General features: G+C 50.0%; 1 protein-coding gene across 1 annotated transcript in view; it reads left to right on the top strand.

Annotated features, from left to right (window-relative positions):
• The window catches only part of DPH1 (diphthamide biosynthesis 1), a 1,562,622-nt gene that overhangs the window by 1,363,708 nt on the left and 177,051 nt on the right, over nt 1–21,863 (top strand). Inside the window, exon 9 of the mRNA XM_086955191.1 lies at nt 13,210–13,310. Within this exon, the coding sequence (XP_086811317.1) occupies nt 13,210–13,310 (101 nt within the window). The remainder of the gene's footprint in view (nt 1–13,209; nt 13,311–21,863) is intronic.

Raw genomic sequence — 21,863 nt, 5'->3', positions numbered from 1 at the left:
AAAATCCAGTTGGTAAAACTGGAGATATGTAATTTTACAGTTCTAGGGAGGTATAATGCCTAAAAGCATAAAGTGCCACTTACAGTCATCTGGTCGTGCTAGACCAGGGAAAATTCACAAATTTAGGCCAACCATGATGGAGTGCAGTCAACATACATGGAACAGGTGTGGCCCGCTGAAAAGGTTACCTTCTCAAAGTCCATGGCAAAGAGTCCAGAACTGAAGGATTTCTTTTTTTCTTGAGGAGGAGTGCACTCTGATGCCATCCAAGGAGCCAGGACCTGGGGAGACACCTCTTGGGGATCAGGGACTCACTCTAACAGAAGCCAGCAGGGCTCAGGCAGGGCCAGTTGTAGGTCTAGGGAAGTCTCTGGAGTTTGTTGCATCCCCGTACCTCAGAGTAGGAAATCAGGCAACTGACCCTTTAGGTCACTCAAGTTAGCCTGGCATGAAGAGAGTTGGTCCAGTGTTCCTTCTTTGTGAACAGGGCAGGCCTCTGAAGAACAAGACAGGCCTCAAGGATCAGGGTAGTCCTCTGGGGAATAAGGCAGGCCTCCAGCAGCAGGACAGTATGTTGGTAGCAGCAGGGAAGTCTGCTGGAGAACAAGGGTAGCGACAAGCAGCAGAACAGTCCTCTCGGAACAAGGAAATGTTCACAGTCCCAGGAGTGTACAGATAGGTGATCCATGATGTCCAATATTTATACCTGCTGCCACCATTTGAAGTAGAGGAAACCTCTAGTCAACCCCCACATTTGGTTTTGGAAAGTTCATTCTTTCCCCTTTCTTTCCCTGTGCAAGTTCCAAGAGGAACTTGACACCAGCCTTTTGTCTAGGGTGACTAAAGGCTGGTGCCAAGTTCCTTTAAGAGTGTGCTGGAGGCAGCCCTTTGACATGTAAATGGGCAGGAAACAGCTACGTCCCTCCCATACTGGCAGGATGGCCCTCTCCCTACTACACCCAGGACCTATTGTTCACTAGGCCACAATACTCATTCCTGATTGGGAAATCACTTGCCAGGCGGAAGCAGCTGGAAACTCTTAAAAGGCCTCAAAAAATTCAGAACAGGAACATTTCAATTTTCTTAAAGTGGCTTTTTAAAAATTGTGATCTAAAATCTGATTTTACAGTTAAAGAGGAATTTAAATACCAATTCATTTGAATCCAAACATGACATTTCCACCTGCTTCCTATCAAAAGTTAGCACTTATTAAATGTAACAAGGTAATCCAATTTTATCTGATGGGAGTTTTTCACTAACAGGAAATGTAAAACTTATAAAACACATGTTCTACTTTTTTTAAATACAATGTACCCTGCCCAATGGGATGTTTAGGGCCTACCTTAGGGGCTGCATATGTGTATTAACAATAACTGGCAATGCCAATAGATCTGAAAGAGACGCGTTAGTGATAGATTCCTTACCTTCGAATATCCCCAGGCGTCAGACTGGATACGGAAATTTTTGCGTAGCAGTACCCTTGCGCGTTGGTAGGCGTCGTCTGCGACTCCCCGTCCGTCGTCGGCGCCGTGATGATGTCGTCGGAGTACTTAGATACCGCCTCCGCGTGCTGACATCAGTTCTTATTTTTTCCGCTCCAGCAGCGCAGATCCGGAAAAAGTGGTACCATAGTCACTTTTTGATTAACTTTTTTGAGATCTTTTTGATCATTTCTAGAGTCTTCGACTCCAATCGGTGCCGATAGGGATGCCAGGTTTTAAGCCTTGTAGGGACTGCGACCGACTGATGTCGGTCACCGACCCTCACCGTCGGTGCCTCCACTGCCTCGGCGTCGATCATGACGACAAGACCTGCTCCGACTGTCGGGCTTTAACCTTGAAGGCTAGGCGGGAGCGGTCCCTTAAGCGGCTTGAGCTCCGACACTCGGCCCGCGCCGTGAGAGGTCCCGGTCAAGACGGAGGTCGAGGGACCGGTCGCGGGGCGGAGCCATCATAGCTCCGAGAGTCGACATCACTCCTCTGGGTCGAAGTAGTCGTCAGGTAAGCACAAGAAGTCGAAGAGACGTCATCGCTCTTCTGACTCCCCCAGACGCTCGCGCAATGCGGCTGGGGGTTCGGGTGACACCTCCCACGCGGCTCCATCGGAGTCACGGGCGTCGTGACCTGCCCCATACCCGCCGGTCCCTGGGCAGCAAGCGACGCCGGAGTAGATCGAGCGATTCCTCATGGCCATGAGGTCCCTCTCTCCTCCGACGGGTTCCGCGGCGTCTTCGGGCCCAACGGACCCGTCTGGGGGCCCCAGCGGGTCGGGTGCTTCGGCCCGACGCCGCCGGCGCCTTCGGGCCCGGCGCCGCAGGGCCCCACTGGATCCGCTTCTGGATCCGGATTGTCGCCGGTCGACCTGACGACCTCACCGGCGCCGGTTCCACAGGTGTCACCTCCGGTGCCGTCCTCGGGCGGCGCCGTCCCCAATACCTCCCTCGACCCAGTTCCGGCGTCGGAGCGGCGCCGCTCTCGACGCCGCTTGGGGAGTTTTACTTCAATGAACCTGCCTCGTCCTTTGACAACCCTGATTATCAGGCGATGGGTGAAGAGGAGTATTGGGAGGGGTCTGAGGACCCTCTGACACATGAGTGTCAGTCCCAGGAGGACTGGACAGGTGGACTTGGGGATGCCAGTGGTCTGGACACTTCGCCAGACACTGGTTTTGTCTCTCCCCCCCCCTACCGTGGCTACGGAGGAGGGGGCAACCTTCAGTGTGGTGTTGATGCGGGCAGCCAAGGCCTTTGGCCTTGAGCTCCCCGTCGCGGCCGTGAGGACTAACCTCCTCACTGAGGTCCTTAAACCGCAGCCAAGCTCAACAGAGCCTCTGCTGCCGTTTAATGAGGCCTTGACAGACGTTCTTTTGGGCACTTGGTCCAGGCCCACTACAGGCCAGCCTGTATATAGGAACGTGGCCAGACGCCACCGCCCGGCCCCGGGTGACCCTTGTTTCCTGTCCACCCACCCCACCCCGAGAGCCTGGTCATCCAGGCCTCTAATTCCCAGACCGCATTCCCGTCGGCTCCGCCTGATCGGGAATCCAAGAGGTATGAGAATTATGGAAAGAAAATATTCTCCTCCCTTAGTTTGGGACTGCGGTCTTCTTCCAACACCGCATGCCTCTTGGGCTGTTACACCCACTCCCTGTGGGACACAGTCGCGGACGTGCTGCCACAATGCCCGGCGGAGGTCAAGGCTAAACTCGCCCAAGCCCTTGCGGAGGGTCGAGATGCAGCACGTTTCCCCATCCGGTGTGGGCTGGATACCACTGACTCACTGGGCAGAGCGATGGCAACGACGGCGATTCGTCGCCACGCCTGGTTGAGGTACGCCAACTTTTCGGCCGATGTCCAGAATACCCTCATGGACATGCCGTTTGATGGCCGTCGCCTATTTGGCGACAAGGCAGACCATGCGCTTGAGCGCTTTAAGGACTCCAGGGCTACGGCCAAGTCCTTGGGCCTCTCGGCCCCGCACGAGCAAACGGGTGCCTTTCGCTCCTTTCGTGGCCAAGGAAGGGGCGCCCCCGCACGTGCTGCCAGCCACGCACTGCAGACTAACGTCCAACACGGTGGCGGCCGTGGAAATCGCCGTGGAGGCGGTCGGGGACAACGGCGAGGCCAGTCCACACCTTCCCCCGCAGCATCCGCCTCAAAACCCTCCTAGTCCGTGCTTTCAGGCCCATGTGAATGCAGTGGGGGGCAGGGTTCGCCATCACCACTCCCACTGGCGCACTGTCACATCGGACAGGTGGGTGCTGAAAATCGTCCGAAGGGGCTACTCCCTCCCCTTCGAGACGACCCCTCAAGCCATGCCACCGCAATACCACCGCATATCGGGGGATCATCTGCGGCTTCTGCAGGAGGAAGCTACGTCCCTCTTGGCCAAGGGGGCCATCGAGCGCGTTCCTGGGCCAGAAGTAGGGTGTGGTTGCCACTCCCACTACTTTCTGGTACCCAAGAAGGGCAAAGGGGGCCTACGCCCTATCTTGGACCTACGGAACGTCAACGGCTTCCTCCAGAAGGAGAAGTTCAAAATGCTGACACTGGCTCAGGTCTTAGCTGCCCTGGACCCAGGAGACTGGATGGTAGCGTTGGACTTGCAGGACGCTTATTTCCACATCCCCGTCCTGCCGGCCCACCGGCGCTACCTGCGCTTCACGATAGGCCACGAGCACTTTCAGTTTACCGTGCTCCCCTTTGGCCTTACAAGCGCCCCACGGGTGTTCACGAAAGGGATGGCGGTGGTCGCAGCTCATCTGCGCAGGTTGGGGGTTTCAGTCTTCCCCTACCTCGACGACTGGTTGTTGAAGGCGGGCTTGCCCCAGACAGTCGTCAGCCTTCTCCAGACGACGGCGGATCTCCTGCACCTGCTGGGGTTCTCCATCAACGTGCCGAAGTCACACCTGTGTCCCTCTCAAAAGCTCCTCTTCATCGGAGCGGTTCTCGACTCGGCGCAGTTTCGGGTTTATCCCCCCGAGCAGCGGGTTCGGAATCTTCAGGCTCTGATTCCGATCTTTCAGCCTTTATCCCGAGTCTCGGTCAGGTTGACGCTGCGGCTTCTGGGGCTGATGGCTTCCTGCATCCTTCTGGTGCATCACGGCCGTTGGCGGATGCGGATGCGGGCTCTGCAGTGGGACCTGAAGTTTCAGTGGGCCCAGCATCAGGGCAACCTGTCCGACCATGTCCTGATCTCAGAGGGCACTGCGAGACAGCTGCAGTGGTGGCTCACGGACCGCGATTGGGTCAGCGGCAGATCCCTCTCCCTTCCCCAACCGGAGCACGTAGTTGTGACAGACGCGTCCCTCCAGGGCAGGGGAGGCCACATGGGAGAGGCGGAGATCAGAGGCCTCTGGTCTTCGGCGGAGTTCCGGCTCCATATCAACCTTTTGGAGCTGCGGGCGATTAGTCTTGAACTGAAGGCATTCCTCCCCTCTGTCCGAGGGAGTGTAACGCAGGTGTTCACGAACAACACCACCGCCATGTGGTACTGCAACAAACAGGGCGGGGTGGGGTCGTGGACCCTATGCCAGGAGGCTCTGCACCTCTGACAATGGCTGGAACATCAGGGCGTGACCCTGGTGGTTCAACACCTGGCAGGTTCTCTGAACGCCAGGGCAGACAAACTCAGCCATCGGTGCATGATGGATCACGAATGGCGTCTGAACTCGGACGTGGTGCAAGGCCTCTTTCAGCAGTGGGGAGAGCCTTGGTTAGATCTATTCGCCACAGAAGAGAACGCGCAATGTCATCAGTTCTGCGCGTTGGAATTTCCAAGGCGGCACTCGCTCGGAGACGCTTTTCGTCGCGAGTGGAGTTGCGGTCTATTGTACGCCTTTCTGCCTATACCTCTTCTGCCCAGAGTATTGAAGAAGATCAAACGCAACCGGGCCCAAGTCATCCTTGTGGCTCCGGACTGGGCACGAAGGTACTGGTATCCTGAGCTACTCAGTACGTCTGTCGATACCCCGGTTCGTCTGCCTCTTCAGGAGGACCGTCTGTCGCAGCAACAGGGGACGGTCCTCCACCCGAACCTGTCCAGTCTCCACCTCCATGCTTGGAGATTGAGCGGCGACAGTTAAGGCCATTCGACTTGCCTCCTGAAGTCTATAATATCATTCTGGCAGCCAGGCGTCTCTCCACAAAGTCGGTATACGCCTGCAGGTGGAACAGATTTGGGGCATGGTGCACAGCAAAGGCTGTGGATCCTCTCTCTGCCCCTCTTTCTGAGGTTCTTCTCTTCCTTCTTTCTCTTGCCAAGCAGGGCTCTGCTCTGGGCACTATCAAGGGCTACCTTTCTGCCCTTTCAGCCTTCCTCAGGCTGCCTGATCAACCATCTATGTTCAAGTCCCCTATTGTGAACCGTTTTCTGAAAGGCATCACACACACGTTTCCACCTGTTCCCTTTGTGATGCCTCAGTGGGACTTGAACCTGGTTCTTACTTTTCTGATGTGCGCTCCCTTTGAGCCACTTCACAACTGTCCTATCCGCCTTCTTACTTTGAAGACTGCTTTCCTAGTTGCCATCACCTCTTCCAGGAGAGTGAGTGAGCTCCAGGCTCTATCCTCTACACCTCCTTTCCTTTCTGTCCATCCAGACAAGGTTGTGTTGCGGACAAAACCCTCTTTCCTGCCCAAGGTAGTCACAGCCTTCCACATCGGGCAGTCCATCACCTGCCCACCTTCTTTCCGCCTCCGCATCCCTCAAAAGAGGAAGAGAGGCTCCACCGTCTGGACCCAAAACGTGCGCTCTCATACTATCTGGATTGCACACGCCAGTTCCGGGTGGATGACCAACTCTTTGTTGTTTACGTGGGTGCTAAGAAAGTACTGGCCGTGCACAAACGGACCATCTCTCGGTGGATCGTGTTGTGCATCCAAGCGTGCTACTCTTTAGCTAAAAAGGAACCTCCTGTTGGGCTGAGGGCCCATTCCACTCGGGCCACGGCGACTACTACTGCCCTGGGTCGAGAAGTCCCCTTGCAGGACATTTGTCAGGCAGCTACGTGGGCCTCGCTGCACACGTTCGCAAGACACTACTGCCTGGACAGCCAAGTCCGGAGGGATGGCTTCTTTGGCCGTTCCGTCCTCCAGGACTTTCTGGTGTGATTATTGGTTCGCAGACCCACCACCGGGGTTGGTATTGCTGGGGTATCTAATCTAAGGTAAGGAATCTATCACTAACGTGTCTCTTTCAGATGCACAAGTTACTACTTGTGTAACGATATATCTGTAAGAAACATTAGTTAATGATAGATTCCTTACCGACCCACCCATCCTCCCCGTTCTGCGAACCGATATCTAGGGTTAAGGTCATCCCCTTTCAGGGCCCTAGTTTCAATGGCACCAGTGTTGGTTTTTGACATGGCTCTGCGTTTTTAGCGCGGAAAAGCTGTGTCTAAGAACTGACGTCAGCACGCGGAGGCGGCGTCTAAGTACTCCGACGACGTCATCACGGCGCCGATGACTGACGCGGAGCCGCAGACGACGCCTACCGACGCGCAAGGGTGCTGCTACGCAAAAATTTCCGGATCCAGTCTGACGCCTGGGGATATTCTAAGATAAGGAATCTATCACTAACTAATGTCCCTTACAGATATATTGTTACACACGTAGTAACTTGTGCTTCTGGCTTTGAAGGACTAATATATGGTTATATGAAGCATCACATGTAAATCTCATGGGAATTGCTACGTGTTTGTGTGAAAGTAAAGAACTGTAGAATAATATTGGTGTAAGTTAAAATGTCATGTGACAGCTGCACTGTTCATCCATCCCTAAAAATCCATGTAGGTTAGTGATTGCCCTCCTCCCAACTGTGCTGCTGCCAGAGAAAAACAATATCAATTATCTAAGACACTTAAATAGCATTCTAATATAGTGTGTGCTCCAAAAAGTTTAAGCTTAGGCAGCAGGATAAATAAGCAAAATTATCACAGATGCTTGGACAGCAAACCGTGTTTTTGTGGAAGCACACTTCTGCCCAATCAAAATATATTCTTAGCTCCCAACATGTGGGTGGAGCCAAAGCCCTTCCATAGTAATGCTCGCATAATTGTCTGGAGACAGCTGTGCTGTCAAGGCTGATCATAAAAAGTGTGGTTTACACCTGGAAAAAGGTTTATTTTGCCACGTGGAATTGACAATTTAAAACAGCACTACAGACTGCAATGGCAGGCCTGAGATATGTTTTAAAAGGCTATTTTTAGTGGTGGCACAATGTTTGCTGCTGGACACTAATAGCATTTAATTAAAAGGCTCGGGGTGCCTGTGCGAAGGACTTAAAAGTAGATTAAATGTACCATTCAGATGTAAGCCAAATATACCATTTTAAGGGGAGAGCATAAGCAGGTTAGTGCTGGTTAGCAGTAGTAAAGTACACAGAGTCCAAAAAGCTAACAAAAACCGGTTCAGAAAACAGGTGGGTTGAAGGCAAAAAGTTTGGTGGTGACCCTGCAGAGAAGGCCAAGTCCAGCACCTGCAGTTTGCTTTCCAACCTTCCAAATGTGACATGCATTTTCAAGGGTAAAGTTTTATGAGATGTGAGATAGCTCCTCTCTCAAAACCAGCACCCCCCCTTCACTGCTGTCTGATTGCACCTATGCCTTTGTTTACAACGCTCTGCTGCCTTCAAGGTAAGTTTCTGCTCAACAACTACCACAGACACAGCTGGGCAAAATCCCAGTTTGGGTGCGGATCTACTAAACTCCAAACCACCTCTGCGAAAATGGCAAAAAACTATTTTACACAATTCTGCCTACCACTACTACACAAAAAGCCACTCTGTACTCAACTCACACTGCCGCCACAATACAGGCGTGTCTCTCACACTTTTTTTTCCTTTTTGCAAAGGGAGATCACAGTGTTAAAATATAATATAGCTCCACATTTCAATTTAATAGGAAGGCCTGTCACTTTGCAGTATAAACTCAACAGTCATACACATTAATTATAGCACCTCCACCCACTGAAGCTTTATGGAAGAACCCTGGAATACTCTTCTGGAAAGAAGAGACAATGTTTATCTCCAGCTCTCAAAGCTTAATGGAAAGGTGGAGGCCGTAAACTGCATTTAAAAACCTCAGCTCTATTCCCATAAGTTGCCTCTAGATGTCTGCAGGCAAACCAGGATAAGCAAAAAGTCTCAAGGAGGTGGTTCACCACGTTGCCTCCAAGACGTCTGAGGGGACCCTCCTCTGCTGCCACAAGCTGAGAGCTCCCTAATGTTGCCAGTGGGGCCCATGGTATTGTGAGTGCCCGCGAAGTGCGTCTCTCCATGACAGGCACACTCTCCCTGCCACTACATGACCCCCAAAAGCTCCATGACATTTCAGCAAAACCATGTGATGTTCAAGCACAGATGTGATATTCTTTGAGTTCCATGCACTTTTGTGACAAGCTGCAAGAGCCATACATGGTTGTGATCTTTTATGATGTTGCTTCTGCAACCGCTTGAGGGGGTGCAGCCTAGTCATGCTTTAAGGACGAATGTCCCAATAAATCGGTTGCAGCTGTCCTACCCTGCAAGATTTTCACTTTTTCCTCGGACGGTTGCTTGTTTTCACCAGATGAACCCTGATGCAGCAGTGTGGCAAAGAAACACAGTGAATGTCTAGGAAGGACCAGAGGCCTCAGAGTGCAGGGACAGCAGAGGGTTCCCGAGGATGTCATGGCTTTGAGGTCCTTAGTATCATGGCAATGTGACCCAAAATAGATTTTACATAGTCTAGTGTAACAGAAAACAAAATGAAACCAACTGGACCAGTGTTACTACAGTGGTGGGGTTTGCAAACCGAACACTGTGAAGCACTCAAGTATTTTGGGATTCCTGCTCTCTTTACAAACAGCCAGATTGTCGATGGAAGTGGACAGTGTGTCTCGGAATGCCATACATTGCATGTACCGCACTCAACCTAGGTCAATTTCAGTGAGTTTAGATGCTGATGTTGGTTTTTGAGAAAAGTCTATTGACATTCAAATAAACAAAATAAAAATGTTATTTGGCAGTGAAAGACTTTTAAACAGGGGTTGATCACTTGTGGTGCCTCACTCCTTTTGGTTCTCTAGCGCACCTTCGACCCTGGTGTCTTGCAGTTGTCATTGGGGGTGCTTTGGCGCTTGGTGTGGGGCTCCCTTTTTGCAGGATCTTTTTGCTTTTGGACCCTTTCCCCTGCTCAGCGTTCCTGTTCAGGGTGCTAGGTGCTTTGCCAGGTCCAACTTTGCGCCTCTGTTTCCAGTTGCTCTGGTGGGTTTTTGTCCTTCTGGTGTTTTCTCCTGCATAATCTTCTCCAGAGATGGGGTACTTTGTTCTATGGCTGTGTTGTGGCCTTTGGGCGGTGGCTTTTTTTTGTGTTGCTTTGGGTCCATCTGGGTGGGGTCTTCTGCCTTCCTTGTTCCTTCTGACTTGTTGGGTGTTTTCCTCATCCTGGACCTTGTTTCTGGGTGCCTCTTCCCATGATGTTTGTACTGCTGCTGTACGGGCCTCTTCCCACGCTTTTGTTCCCCCCTTACTGTATTCTGTTGGGGGTTGCCAACTTCTGCTGCTTTTTGCGCTCGTTTTTATCTCATGTTTTGTGCTTTGTTATCTCATGTTTTGGGCTTTGTACTATTTTCTTTTGTCATTACACTGACCTGTTTGTTTGGCTACCTCCTTCTGGTCTTTGTGTTTCAATCACCATGCACTTGGGTATGGGCTCATTGTTAAGGAATGGGACGGGAAGACAGACGAGGAGGTAATGCCCAGTTACTCACCGGTAATCCTCCTTACTCCGGGTCCTGGTCTTCCCGTTCCATTCTTGAGCCCGTCCCTCCCTCCCTCCCTCCCTGTTTCGGTTCATGGTGATTGGTTTGTGTTTTTTCTTCTTCTTGAGTTTCTTTGGAATTCTTAGGATGTGCGCGGATTACTTACGTCCCCCTTTATGCATGCCGGGCCAGGTAAGCGGCGCCATATTTGGGGAAGTATTCGATTTGCTAGGTAATAGGTTTCTGTAGAGCAGACAAGCTGCTCATTGTTAAGGAATGGAACGGGAAGACCAGGACTCGGAGTAATGAAGATTACCGGTGAGTAACCGGGCATTGCCCTGCCTGCTTATGCCCTTGACACAAGGACGGCTGGCGCTAGAGACTTTTGTGTGCTTTTCACTGTCTTTTTTTTTTTACTGCTCTAATTTGTTATGGCTTATAAAAGATATTATCTTTCCACATGGTGTCCTCTGAATGACACTCATATTTATAGATTTGTGCTGATAACACTTGAGCTGCACCTGGTGCCAACCCCAACTGACATCCAGCCTAGATGAGGCCTCTCTTGTTTGACGCCAGTGCCATAAAGACAGGGTTCCTTCCTGCAGTCATGTTGTTTAAATTCCTGCAGTCCTCTTACCCACATTCCTGCTAGTAGAGAGTGCTCCTGCCTTTCGGTCAAGACTGCGAGACCCCCCCTGTTAACTGCTTGGATCCAGAATATTATCTGACAAATGGGATAGAGAATGTGAAAGGGTGGGGGAGGGTTGAGGCCAGTGCATACACAGGTGTGTTGATGGTAATGGGGTAGTGAGATGTGAAGGGAGTGCAAAAGCACTAGATTAAACAGCATTGCTTAATTCATAATGCAAGCAGAGCCAGGACCCAAAGATTGGCTTAAGAAGTCACTGCTGGCAACGCCCACTGCTGGCACTGCCCCCTGCCGTCGCTGGTCCCACCCCCTGCAGTTGCTGGTCCTGCCGGGACGGCTGGCATACATATGCACCAGTTGGGCAACAAAGGGGTGGGTGTGTGCATGGCGAGTGTCAAATAATAAAAAATAAAGTCACTTACCTTGCCTGCTGCACTTACGGCGTCGTCCTCAATCCCACTTCTGTCCGCTCCGCAGGATGCAGCCTTCAGGAAATTCCACTAACCAATCCTGGAGCTACTCTCACCAGCAAGAGAGCAGTGCCAGGATTGGATGGAGCGTCCTTGCTGGATACTCCTTCAGGCCCTATAGGCTGCGCTTGGTCTGCACCCAGCTGTCCAAGACAGCTGAGTGAAGAGCCTCAAAGTGTGCATGTCACTTTGGCCGGCACAAGGGAGCTGGCTTTACTGACATGCGTACTTTGGAGGGTCCATCTTGCTCCTCCAATCCTATATGCTGCCAATCATCGGCAGCAGAGGAGGACACACCCCCATTTATCTTGGCTGGAGGCTGCGGCACGCTAACAGTGAAAAATAAAATGGCAATTAAATGATGTATTTATCATTTTATTTTTCATATTTAGTGCCGCTGCAGCGAGCACTGCTCTTCAGATAATGAAGTAACTGATTGAGTCTGGGGGTTGGGTACTCTGTTACAGCATATAATGTACTTGTAAGAAAGTGGGCATGATACCTGTCACGATGGTGGCGTGCTAACCAGCCTGCCAGACTCTAAATCATAGTTCCAATGTTAGCACTGTTGCTGTGTGCAGAGCCAGTGCTCCCTAGCTAGATCTGTACATCATGTAAATACCAATAAATACATTGCATTTTGCTACTTATTTAAAATAAGCAGTGCTCTTCGTTCGTATACAAAGGTGGATACACTTGTTTTGTCTGGATGTATGACATTACAATGCAAACTATTACAAAGCATACTTTTACAATACGGTTTTTACTACTCAACTTCCATTACAACGCATGCTATTACAACACAGGCCATTGCAACGCATGCAACATTACAACATAATTTACTATTCTAACACCGCCCGGTGCTTACCTCAGGGAAGGTGCTGGTCAGCGTTGTAATGACATGCGTTGTAACAGGGTGCGTTGTATTGGAACTTGCATTGTAATGCCTGCATTGTAATGGATGTTTCCCATTTTTCTGGTGTGGTGTAAGTAGCTTTCATAGAACTACTTTGTTCTTTCGTTTTTGATATTGGTACTCCAGCCTTTTACAATGAAACATAAACTAGGGGCATCAGAAGTTAGTCCAAAAGCCTGATTCGAGGGGTTTCTGCTGTGTCATAATTCAGCAATGAGTCTTCTAATTGTATTGGCTGGGATTCTAACTCAGGACGCATCCATGGCATCTGGTCCCTCATGCATCATTAGATGGTTCAAGAGGAAGGGGAATAGTACAGACCAGGCCTACCCTGTCTCAAGTTCGTCAGTGACTCTCCTTTCTTGGAGGGTGGTTTTGTGTGCCGCTGCCTGTGTGTGCGCCTCACAAATAGAAATGCTGATGCTGAAACACTTAATGCAACATGTTTAACTGTCAGACTCCTGCACATTGAGCTCAGTCGTGAACAGAAGCATGTCTGTTAAGTCCTGGTGTTAGATAGTGAGTTACGGGGCTGAGCCCCGCCAAACACCTTTACAAATTAAGCATAGTGCAAGGGTTGAGGGTAGTTCATGAGAGCAATGGGCAGGTAAAATGCCCAGTCAGTGAATGACAGTGGTGCAGGAGAAAGGGATGAGGATAGTGCAGGAGCTTGCCATGTGGTTAGTACCGAGAGCCAAAGGTCTGTGTGTGGTACCTATGAAAGAGTAACTAGCCATGTGGATGTTCGCAGTGGGGTACTGTGGGTGTGCACAGGGGTGACAATGTGTGTGTGTGTGTGTGTGTGCGCGCACATGCTTGCATAGGAAGTGACTTTAGCGAGTGTCACGGGAGACCAATGTGGCCCTGTTACTTTCATGTTCTGTTTTGTTTAGTTTTTTTTTAACAATCGCTCACTCTTCTCTTGCAGCACTTGGAGTCACGAATTCGATCCCTTGGTCTCTCTCACATTCGGTTGTTGCTGTCCGAAATCTTTCCTCAGAAGCTCCAACTCTTTCCAGAGGTGGACGCGTAAGTATCTTGGAGGTCTTGGCGCTTGTGCGTGAATGCAGCGTGTGCGTTCTGGTGCCACAGGTCATGGCGCCTCAGACTGAGGAACAGATAGGCATCTTTGCACTGGGATCAGTTACCCGTCTGCATGTGTTTGTGTACCTCCCCACTGCGTATAGAACTGTCAGAAATCCTACTCTAGGATCTAATTTAAAGGCTGAATGCCTGCTTTTCAGTACCCTGCAGACATCGTGTTTGCATTTGTGTACATGTCACATCCTGGTGGCTGCTTTTAAGTACATTTCGGACATCCTTGGCCTGGTGTTTGGGTGGATGTTGATATCGTGACACCTCTATTCAGGCGCGCAACACCCATTGAACTCACCGGGCTTCAGCCCTCCCCCCCCCCCCTCTTGTTGCGCCTCTGCCTCTATGTGAGTACCGATCAGACATTCTGTTGCTCGTTTGTGTTCCTTTTATAAGTACAGTCCTGTATCTGAGAAACTGGAGAGTTTCGGCTGTCTACACTTGGGTACCTGTCATCCAGCATTGGCTATTCATATGGGCCATAGGGAAAACCCCTAGAAAGTTGAGAACCGTGTTTTGCTTATAGGGGTGGATGGAAAACAGCCATGAGGGACACACTCCATTTTCTTTTTTTTTTCTTTCTTTTTTTTTTGTTTTCCTCATTTGCCACCTCGCCACCCATAACTTCTATCTTGGTCCACCACTGGGCTTTTTATCTCATAAGCTGGTTTAGAGCAGTGGGGCGTAGACATCACCTATTTTTGAATCCGGGCTTTCTCTGAACTGCCCTTCTTGGCCACCTGACTCAACAAGTGTGTCTTCCTCCTACTCTATTTTTCGTCCTGGAGTACCATATACCAGTGAGATAGGCACGGGCTTAATCATCGGAAATCATAACAAAATTGTTCAACCAAAACATAGAAGGAAGGGTATCCAAAATCCTCGATTTCTCTTAGAATGGTCTAAAATATCAAGCTTAGCCATATACCTCATGGCTAAAATCCAATCCATTAAATTAGGACTAAGTGGTGAGACCCATAACTTGTATATCTCTCTACGCGCTAGCAACATAGCGTAAAAAGTAAGTCTAACATTATTATTCATATTTTTATTTTCTAAATCATATCTTCCTGTTATAATTAATTCAGGGCTTACCTCAATGTGTTGGTTCAGAGATTTGGAAAGAGAATTACTTACATCTATCCAGAATTGCGTTATATTTGGACAAGAGACAAACATATGCAAGTCATCCACATTTGGGGCTTTGCATTTCAGACACCCAACAACTCCGCCGGCTTTAAATTTGGAAAGTCTATAAGGAGACCAATATGCCCTGTGGATAGTAAACAAAAGATTTCGCCTTAGGTTTGCAGGTTTAACAATACTATAAAGCATAGACATTGTTACTTGCCATTGGTTTTCTGTCGCGATCCTTGGCAAGCTGTCCATCCACAGGGTCTCTGGTAAGACAAATGGTCCATCTTCCATTTCAATATCGCCCAAAACCAAAAGGCAACTTCCTTCTTAAAGATCCCTATCTCCAACTTCAACTCAAAGTCATTTTCAATTCCAATCACTGTTTCCGAATCATTAGCCGAACTTTGAATCTGTAGATACTTGTATCTTGAAAAAACCAGTCCCCACATTTGTTGGCAAAGGCCCCATGATATAAGTTTACCATCCTGAAACAAATCTTTCCATCTTTGCAAAGTAGGTTCCTTTTTCAGGTGTAGTGCTAACGCATCTTTTGTCCAGAATGGAGCACCAGGGGACTCCCATATTGGTGCCATATAACTAAAGTAAGGCAGTTTTAGTAATTTTCTAATTTTATATCATACCTCAGCCAAGTCCCGCAAAATCTTAAGTCTCACCTTTTTAAAGAATTTAGGATCTGCAAACTTATATAAAAAACCAAAGTCATGATATCCAGACCTTTTCAACAAAATTCCAAACGTTTCTCCAATCGTGGATTTGAATAGGGTACCCAACAACATCCTACAGTTTTTTAGGCAGAAAGCCCATGCATAAATTTGAATATCTGGGGCCGCCAAACCTCCATTTTCTTGTAGACACGGATATGTAAATGTAAATGTGTGTGTCTTGTAAAGCGCACTGCTACCCGGAGGCGTCCTGGCGCTATAGACCGCTGGGGAACCCGTCCTGGCTTTCCCTGCGAGATGTTCCCTCCTGGGTATCTCCAAGGTGAAACCAGGCATCCCCGGCGTTTGTGGGGGGCCGTTGTGGAGATGAGGCAAGCTAATGCCCAGAGTTGCCAAGTGTGATCCCTGGTTAGAGTAGGCACCGAGGCGAGAATTATCGAGTCCGCTGACCCTGGTTCACGACCCTGCCGCGTCGGGAATTGAACCCTGGTCCCGGTCCGTCCTCTGCTTCCGGGTCTGCCGCCTCTAACCAGTGAGCCACACCACTCCACAATAATAATAATAACATATAATTTGGCTTTCCTAATTCTTCTGTAGATGCTTGGGCTCAATTCCTACAGGCAGTCAGTATAACGAGGGGCTGGTATGAACACAGTTGCCAGGGCTTTTTTTAGCTCCTACCCATCACTGCCTGTTATGAATTGTGGTGGCCAAGAGGCTGTTTGGCGTCTTTCGGTGATCGCGAGACCCGCCGGAGGAAGGGCCTCTCTGGATCAGGAGCCAGTCTTTCTATTTCCTTAGTAATTGAAACATAAACAGTGGTGGCTGGTAGGGAACGGTAATGGGGGAAGGCGTAGAGGAGGGTTGAAAAGGGAAAAAATGAAGACAACTTACCTGCTAGTCGCGTCGCTATCCGCCACCACTCCCTCCTTGTCTCAGGAAGCACCTGGGCTCTCTAAGCCAATGACAATGCTGCAATGCAGCGTTGTGATTGGTTCCCCTAAGCCAATCACAACGCTGTGTTGGAGCGGCGTGATTGGTCTGAGCGCCGTGGTTTGCGTTCAGATTGTGACAGGGAGCCCGTAGATGTTCCCCACCAGGCTGTGTAATGCAGCCTGGTGGGGAAAATGCAAAGTGTGTATGAATATTTGGCCGGCCCAAGACGGACAGTCAAATATTCATATTCAGTTTGAGTGCGCTCACCCCTCTTCCCCTGGCCCCTGCTCTGGCAGGCCCCGCACCTCCCTGCCAAACAGAAAAATAAAATGCTAATAATGTTTCGTTATAATAATTGTATTTTTCCTCTGCACTGCTCTTAAACCAGGGGTGCGTCACACCTCTGCCTTAGCGGAGAAGCCGCCCTTGAACTTAAAGTGTGGGTTACACACTTATGGGGGCATTGGAAGAACATCTTTAATTGGTGTATCCTCTTTTGTGGCTGCTTTTTAATTGTTATCACAAATGGATTACCAGTGTTTACATTGTCTTGATGAATGTGCAGTTGTCTAAGAGCGCAGAAACTAATCGACTTGATTATGATTAGTCACTGACATGACACAGTTCATAAAGAGACGTGTATATGTTTTAAATACTGTCATGTCTCACGGGTAGAAAAACAAGCCTTGGTAATGCATCGGTTTTACCTATGTAATGAATAAAGACCTGCATTCATCAATCATCATCCAGGAGAAGGAAAGAGCTCCCTGACAGATAACACAGGAGTGGAGAGGATGTAGTGCAGTGACCAGAGCTGCTGACTCGAGAGCTGGGGATCCCGGTCCGAGTCTTGGCAGCACAGCGCAACATCCTGTGATTTTATGCAAATCACAATCTCTCAGAGTGATAAATTGTTATATAAATATGCTGCAAGAGTAAAAGGCAAAACATTATGAAAATATAGTTCCACCAAAGCAGATGTTAACAATATTTTGGCGGCAGGAAATTGATAAAAGAAGCAGACAAGGAACAAGCATTGGTAAATGCTGGAAAATATGCTGCAGCCAATAGAAATGGAGGAAAGGTAAGTGGCACGCACAGGAACCAATGAGAAGCCAGGAAAGAGAGGAGGTGGGAGTAAGTCCCTTTTAAATTTATATAAAAAACAATAGATTTCTCAAGCACAGCGCAAGCGCTGGGCATGTGAAACCTAAAAACGTTGCTATCCTGGTGTGAGTGACAAATTACATTTTTTGGGGGGTTAGCAGGATTGAAAATGCTCTGTTTAATATTGCAGTCACACTTGCATGTTAATTTTTTTTGGGATCCAAATGAGATGGGGAAGACCCAGATCAACAGTGTTTGGCCTCCACCTACCGATAGGGCATTAGGAGTTGGATAGACCACAAATTAAAAATCAGATTGGTCTTGGGTGACTGCAATATAAGCACAATAAGACCATCCGTCCCTATGATAAAATCTGTTGGTGAAGCCATACTAGTGTTTATAATAAGTGCCCATGGAAGGTGTTTTTGAGGGGCCCATTCTGTGTTGAATGTGTAGGGACACTCAGTAAGGCCTGCATGATGGGGATCATTTCATATACAAACAAATTCAAATTTATAAGATAACCAAAAGGGGTTGGTCGTATTATAAGAAATGAGTTATATCACACTAAAATATCCACAGATGATTGTAAACTTTGAATAATAATAAATTCTCCCTGAGCACTTCAATGTAAAGAATAATAAGATGAGTGTATATACAAATTCCACTAAGCAATATTAATTAAAGTGAAAACAGTACAGATATATTAACTACAGTGTCCAAGTATCGTAGATTCAATTGCAAAATCCAAAAGTAGTCCTCTTCAAGTCTAGAGGAATCTTCACTTCTCAAAGTAGGCAATTAAACATTTCCAGAATTTAATAATTTTCATCAAATTGTAGACGTGGCCATTCAATAGTTCCGAGATTTTAATTGTTGTCATCACAGAAAGCAGCCAATGCAGCCAACACGTGTTTCGTCATGCAAAATTCAAATGCATCTTGACTTAGTCACTCTAACTCTAAAAGCCAAGAAATAACCCTCATCATCCATCCTCAAACCTTAATCAGTTGAATCAACTATCTGGTTTTGCCGGGGGGGGGGGGGGTCACCTGAGTTTTTGGCTCAGAGCTCAGCGGTCATCCAAGGAAACCTACCACACCCACACATTTCTGAAAACTAGACACCCGGGGAAGTCCAGGGAAGTATGGCTTGAGTGGACCTCCCAATGTTTTGCTACCCAGAATTCCTTGCAAACCTCAAATTTAGCTGAAAAAATAAATTTTTCTCAAATTTCTATGGGGGAAAGTTATGGGATCGCCGGGCTGATACAAATTTCCTACCGTCTAGCGTTCCCCCAGGTCTCCCGATAAAAAAGGTACCTCACTCGTGTGGGAGGGTCAAGTAACCGCGACAAGCAAGGGCCCAAAACATATTGTGGCAACATCAAAATTACCTATCACAAAACATCATTGTTTTGCAAGGGGTGCACCTGGGATTTTGGCCCCGGGCTCGGCGGCCATTCAGAGAAACCTACCAAACCCACACATTTCAAAAAAGAAAGTAGACACCCGGGGAAGTCCAGGGAGGTATGGCTTGCGTTAACCCCCCTCCCCCACTTTTTCCTATCCAGAATCCCCTGCAAACCTCAAATTTAACTGAAAAAAATCAAAATGTTCACACATTTCTGTGTGTGATCACCATGTCGGCACAAATATCCTGCCACACAGCGTTCCCCTCAGTCTACCGAGTAAAATGATACCTCACTTGTGTTGGTGCATGCTGATGTCATTAGATGACGTGGAGCGACCCCTGACCCTCCTGGTAGGTCGCTCCCCCTCCACACAGCTCCACCTGTGTGCCCCTGCCCCTGCTGCTAAAGACTCGCTGTGCCCAACCGTTTTCTTTTCTTTCTGTCACTCGTTTTTCCCCTCCTTTGTGTCCGGTTTTTCTTTCTGTGCCACTCGTTTTTCCCCCTCCTTTGTGCCCTGTTTTTTCTGCTCTGTGCCACTGTTCCCCCCTCTTTTCTGGCCCGATTTTCTTTCTCTGTCACTCGTTTTTCCCCCTCCTTTGTGCCCCGTTTAACCTGCTCTGTGCCGGTTTCCCCCTCTTTTCTACCCTGTTTTTCTTCTGTCACTCGTTTTCCTCCCTCCTTTGTGCCCCGTTTTCTCTGCTCTGTGCCACTGTTTCCCCCTTTTTTCTGCTCCGTTTTTCTTCTGTGTAACTCGTTTTTCCCCCTCCTTTGTGCCACTGTTTCCCCCTCTTTTCTGCCCAGTTTTTCTTCTGTCACTCGTTTTTCCCCCTCTGTGCCCCGTTTTTTTTGCTCTGTGCCACTGTTTCCCCCTCTTTTCTGCCCCGTTTTTCTTTCTGTGCCACTCGTTCTCCCCGCCGCTGCCCCCCCTGTGGCCCCGCCCCCCTGCCCACTCGCTGCTCCCGCCTCCCAGCTCCTCCTCCTCCCACCCCCCCATGTATGCCGGACGCTGCGCGGTGACGAGAGCGACCCCTGACCCTCCTGGTAAGTCGCTCCCCCTCCACGCAGCTCCGCCTGTGTGCCCCTGCCACCGCTGCCAAAGACTCGCTGTGCCCATCCGTTTTCTTTTCTTTCTGTGCCACTCGTTTTTCCCCCCTTTTGTGCCCCGTATTTTCTGCACTGTGACACTGTTTCCCACTCTTTTCTGCCCCGTTTTTCTTTCTGTGTCACTCGTTTTCCCCCCTCCTTTGTGCCTCGTTTTCTCTGCTCTGTGCCACTGTTTCCCCCTCTTTTCTGAACCGATTTTCTTTCTGTGCCACTTGTTCTCCCCGCCGCTGTGCCACCTGCGGCCCCGCCCCCTGCCCACTCGATGCTCCCGCCTCCTAGCTGCTCCTCCCTACCACCTTCCCATATATGCCAGACGCTGCACGGCCACGCCGCTGGTGCGCCGAAGGCGCATCTAAGGCAAACCAGTCCGCGCCCAGCGCCAGAACCCTTGGCCCCCGCGAACGCCACAACACCAGACTCCGATACGACGCCAGCACCCTCCACGCACTCAAAGCCGGCTGAGACCGCACCTTCAACTTCACCAGCGATAGGGCCACCAAACCACCAAGGACCGGACCCAACCACCTCCGCTGCATATTCCTAAACACCCGCTCTGCACGCAAACACGCCGTCGAGCTCTGGGACCTGCTCGACACCTCCACCCCAGACATTGCCTTCTTGACCGAGACCTAGAGGAACGACTCCTCAGTGCCCAACATCGCCCTAGCCCTCCCGGACGGCTACAAAATCACCCGCAGGGATCACGTCAACAGAGTTGGCGGAGGATAAGCCATCGTCCACAAGTCCACCCTCAAGGTTGCCACCCATGCAGACGACACCCTCTACACCGCCGAACACCTGCACGTCTGGATCCACACCGACCCCAACACCACCCTCAGAGGAACACTCATCTACAGACCCCCTGGACCCCGGGCTCAGTTTAGCGACTCCATCGCCGACCTCGCCAGCACCCACGCACTTTCCTCCACGGACTACATCCTCCTCGGGGACCTGAACAACAACGACGCCAACTCCGCCACCCTGATCGACAACCTCGCCAACCTCGGCCTCAGACAACTAGTCACCGCACCCACCCACGCCGCCGGCCACACGCTGCACCCCGTCTTCTCCACAGGCACCCACGTCGCCTTCGACCACACCACCAAACTCCACTGGACCGACCACCGCTGCATCCATTTCACCTTCAAGAAACCAACCACACACCACCGCACCCTACAGCTGCCTCGCCGCTGCTGGAGCAAAGTCACCGAAGACCATCTGATCACCACCCTTACCCAGAACCTACCCACCGACCCCACCAACCCAGACGCCGCAGCCCACAACATCAGACAGTGGATCGGCGACTGCGCCATCACCCTCGCCCCGCTCAAAGAGACCCTCCAACAGCCACACCAGCAAGAGAGCCACCTGGTTCACCGACGAACTCCAGACCTCCAAACGCGCATGCAAGAAACTGGAGAAGATATAGCTCCACAAACTCACACCGGACAACCACGCAGCCCACAAGGACGCCACCCGCAGACATCACCACCTCATCAGATTAGCCAAGAGATCCTCCTTCAAAGACCGCCTGGATAACAATGCACACGACAGCAAAGAGCTCTTCAGCATCGTAAAGGAGCTCTCCAACCCCAGCGCCAACACCAACAACATCCCGCCCTCACAAGAACTGTGAGACTCACTAGCCATCTTCTTCCACCGCAAGATCGCTGACATCCACAACAGCTTCAACACCATGACTGCCCCAACTACACCAGACTCCACCTCCCCTGTGAACGCCACCAGCGCCAACCGCCTGACCTCCTGGTCCAACATCAACGACGACGAGACACGCAATGTCATGAACTCCATCCACTCAGGATCTCCGTCAGACCCGTACCCACACCACGTATTCAACAAAGCAGACGCAGCCATCGCACCCCAACTACAGAAGGTCATCAACATTTCCTTTGAAACAGCGACATTCCCGGAAAGCTGGAAGCACGCCGAAATCAAAGCCCTCCTCAAGAAGCCCAAGGCGGACCCCAAGGACCTCAAGAACTTCCGGCTCATCTCCCTACTCCCGTTCCCAGTGAAGGTCATCGAGAAAATTGCCAACATGCAATTGGCCCGCCACCTCGAAGACAACAACATCTTGGACCCGTC

The sequence above is a fragment of the Lissotriton vulgaris genome, chromosome 2_1 (assembly GCF_964263255.1).
Source record: "Lissotriton vulgaris chromosome 2_1, aLisVul1.2, whole genome shotgun sequence".
NCBI lineage: Eukaryota > Metazoa > Chordata > Amphibia > Caudata > Salamandridae > Lissotriton > Lissotriton vulgaris.
The sequence above is the reverse complement of the archived record's forward strand: the minus strand, read 5'-3'. Positions and strand labels throughout refer to the sequence as shown.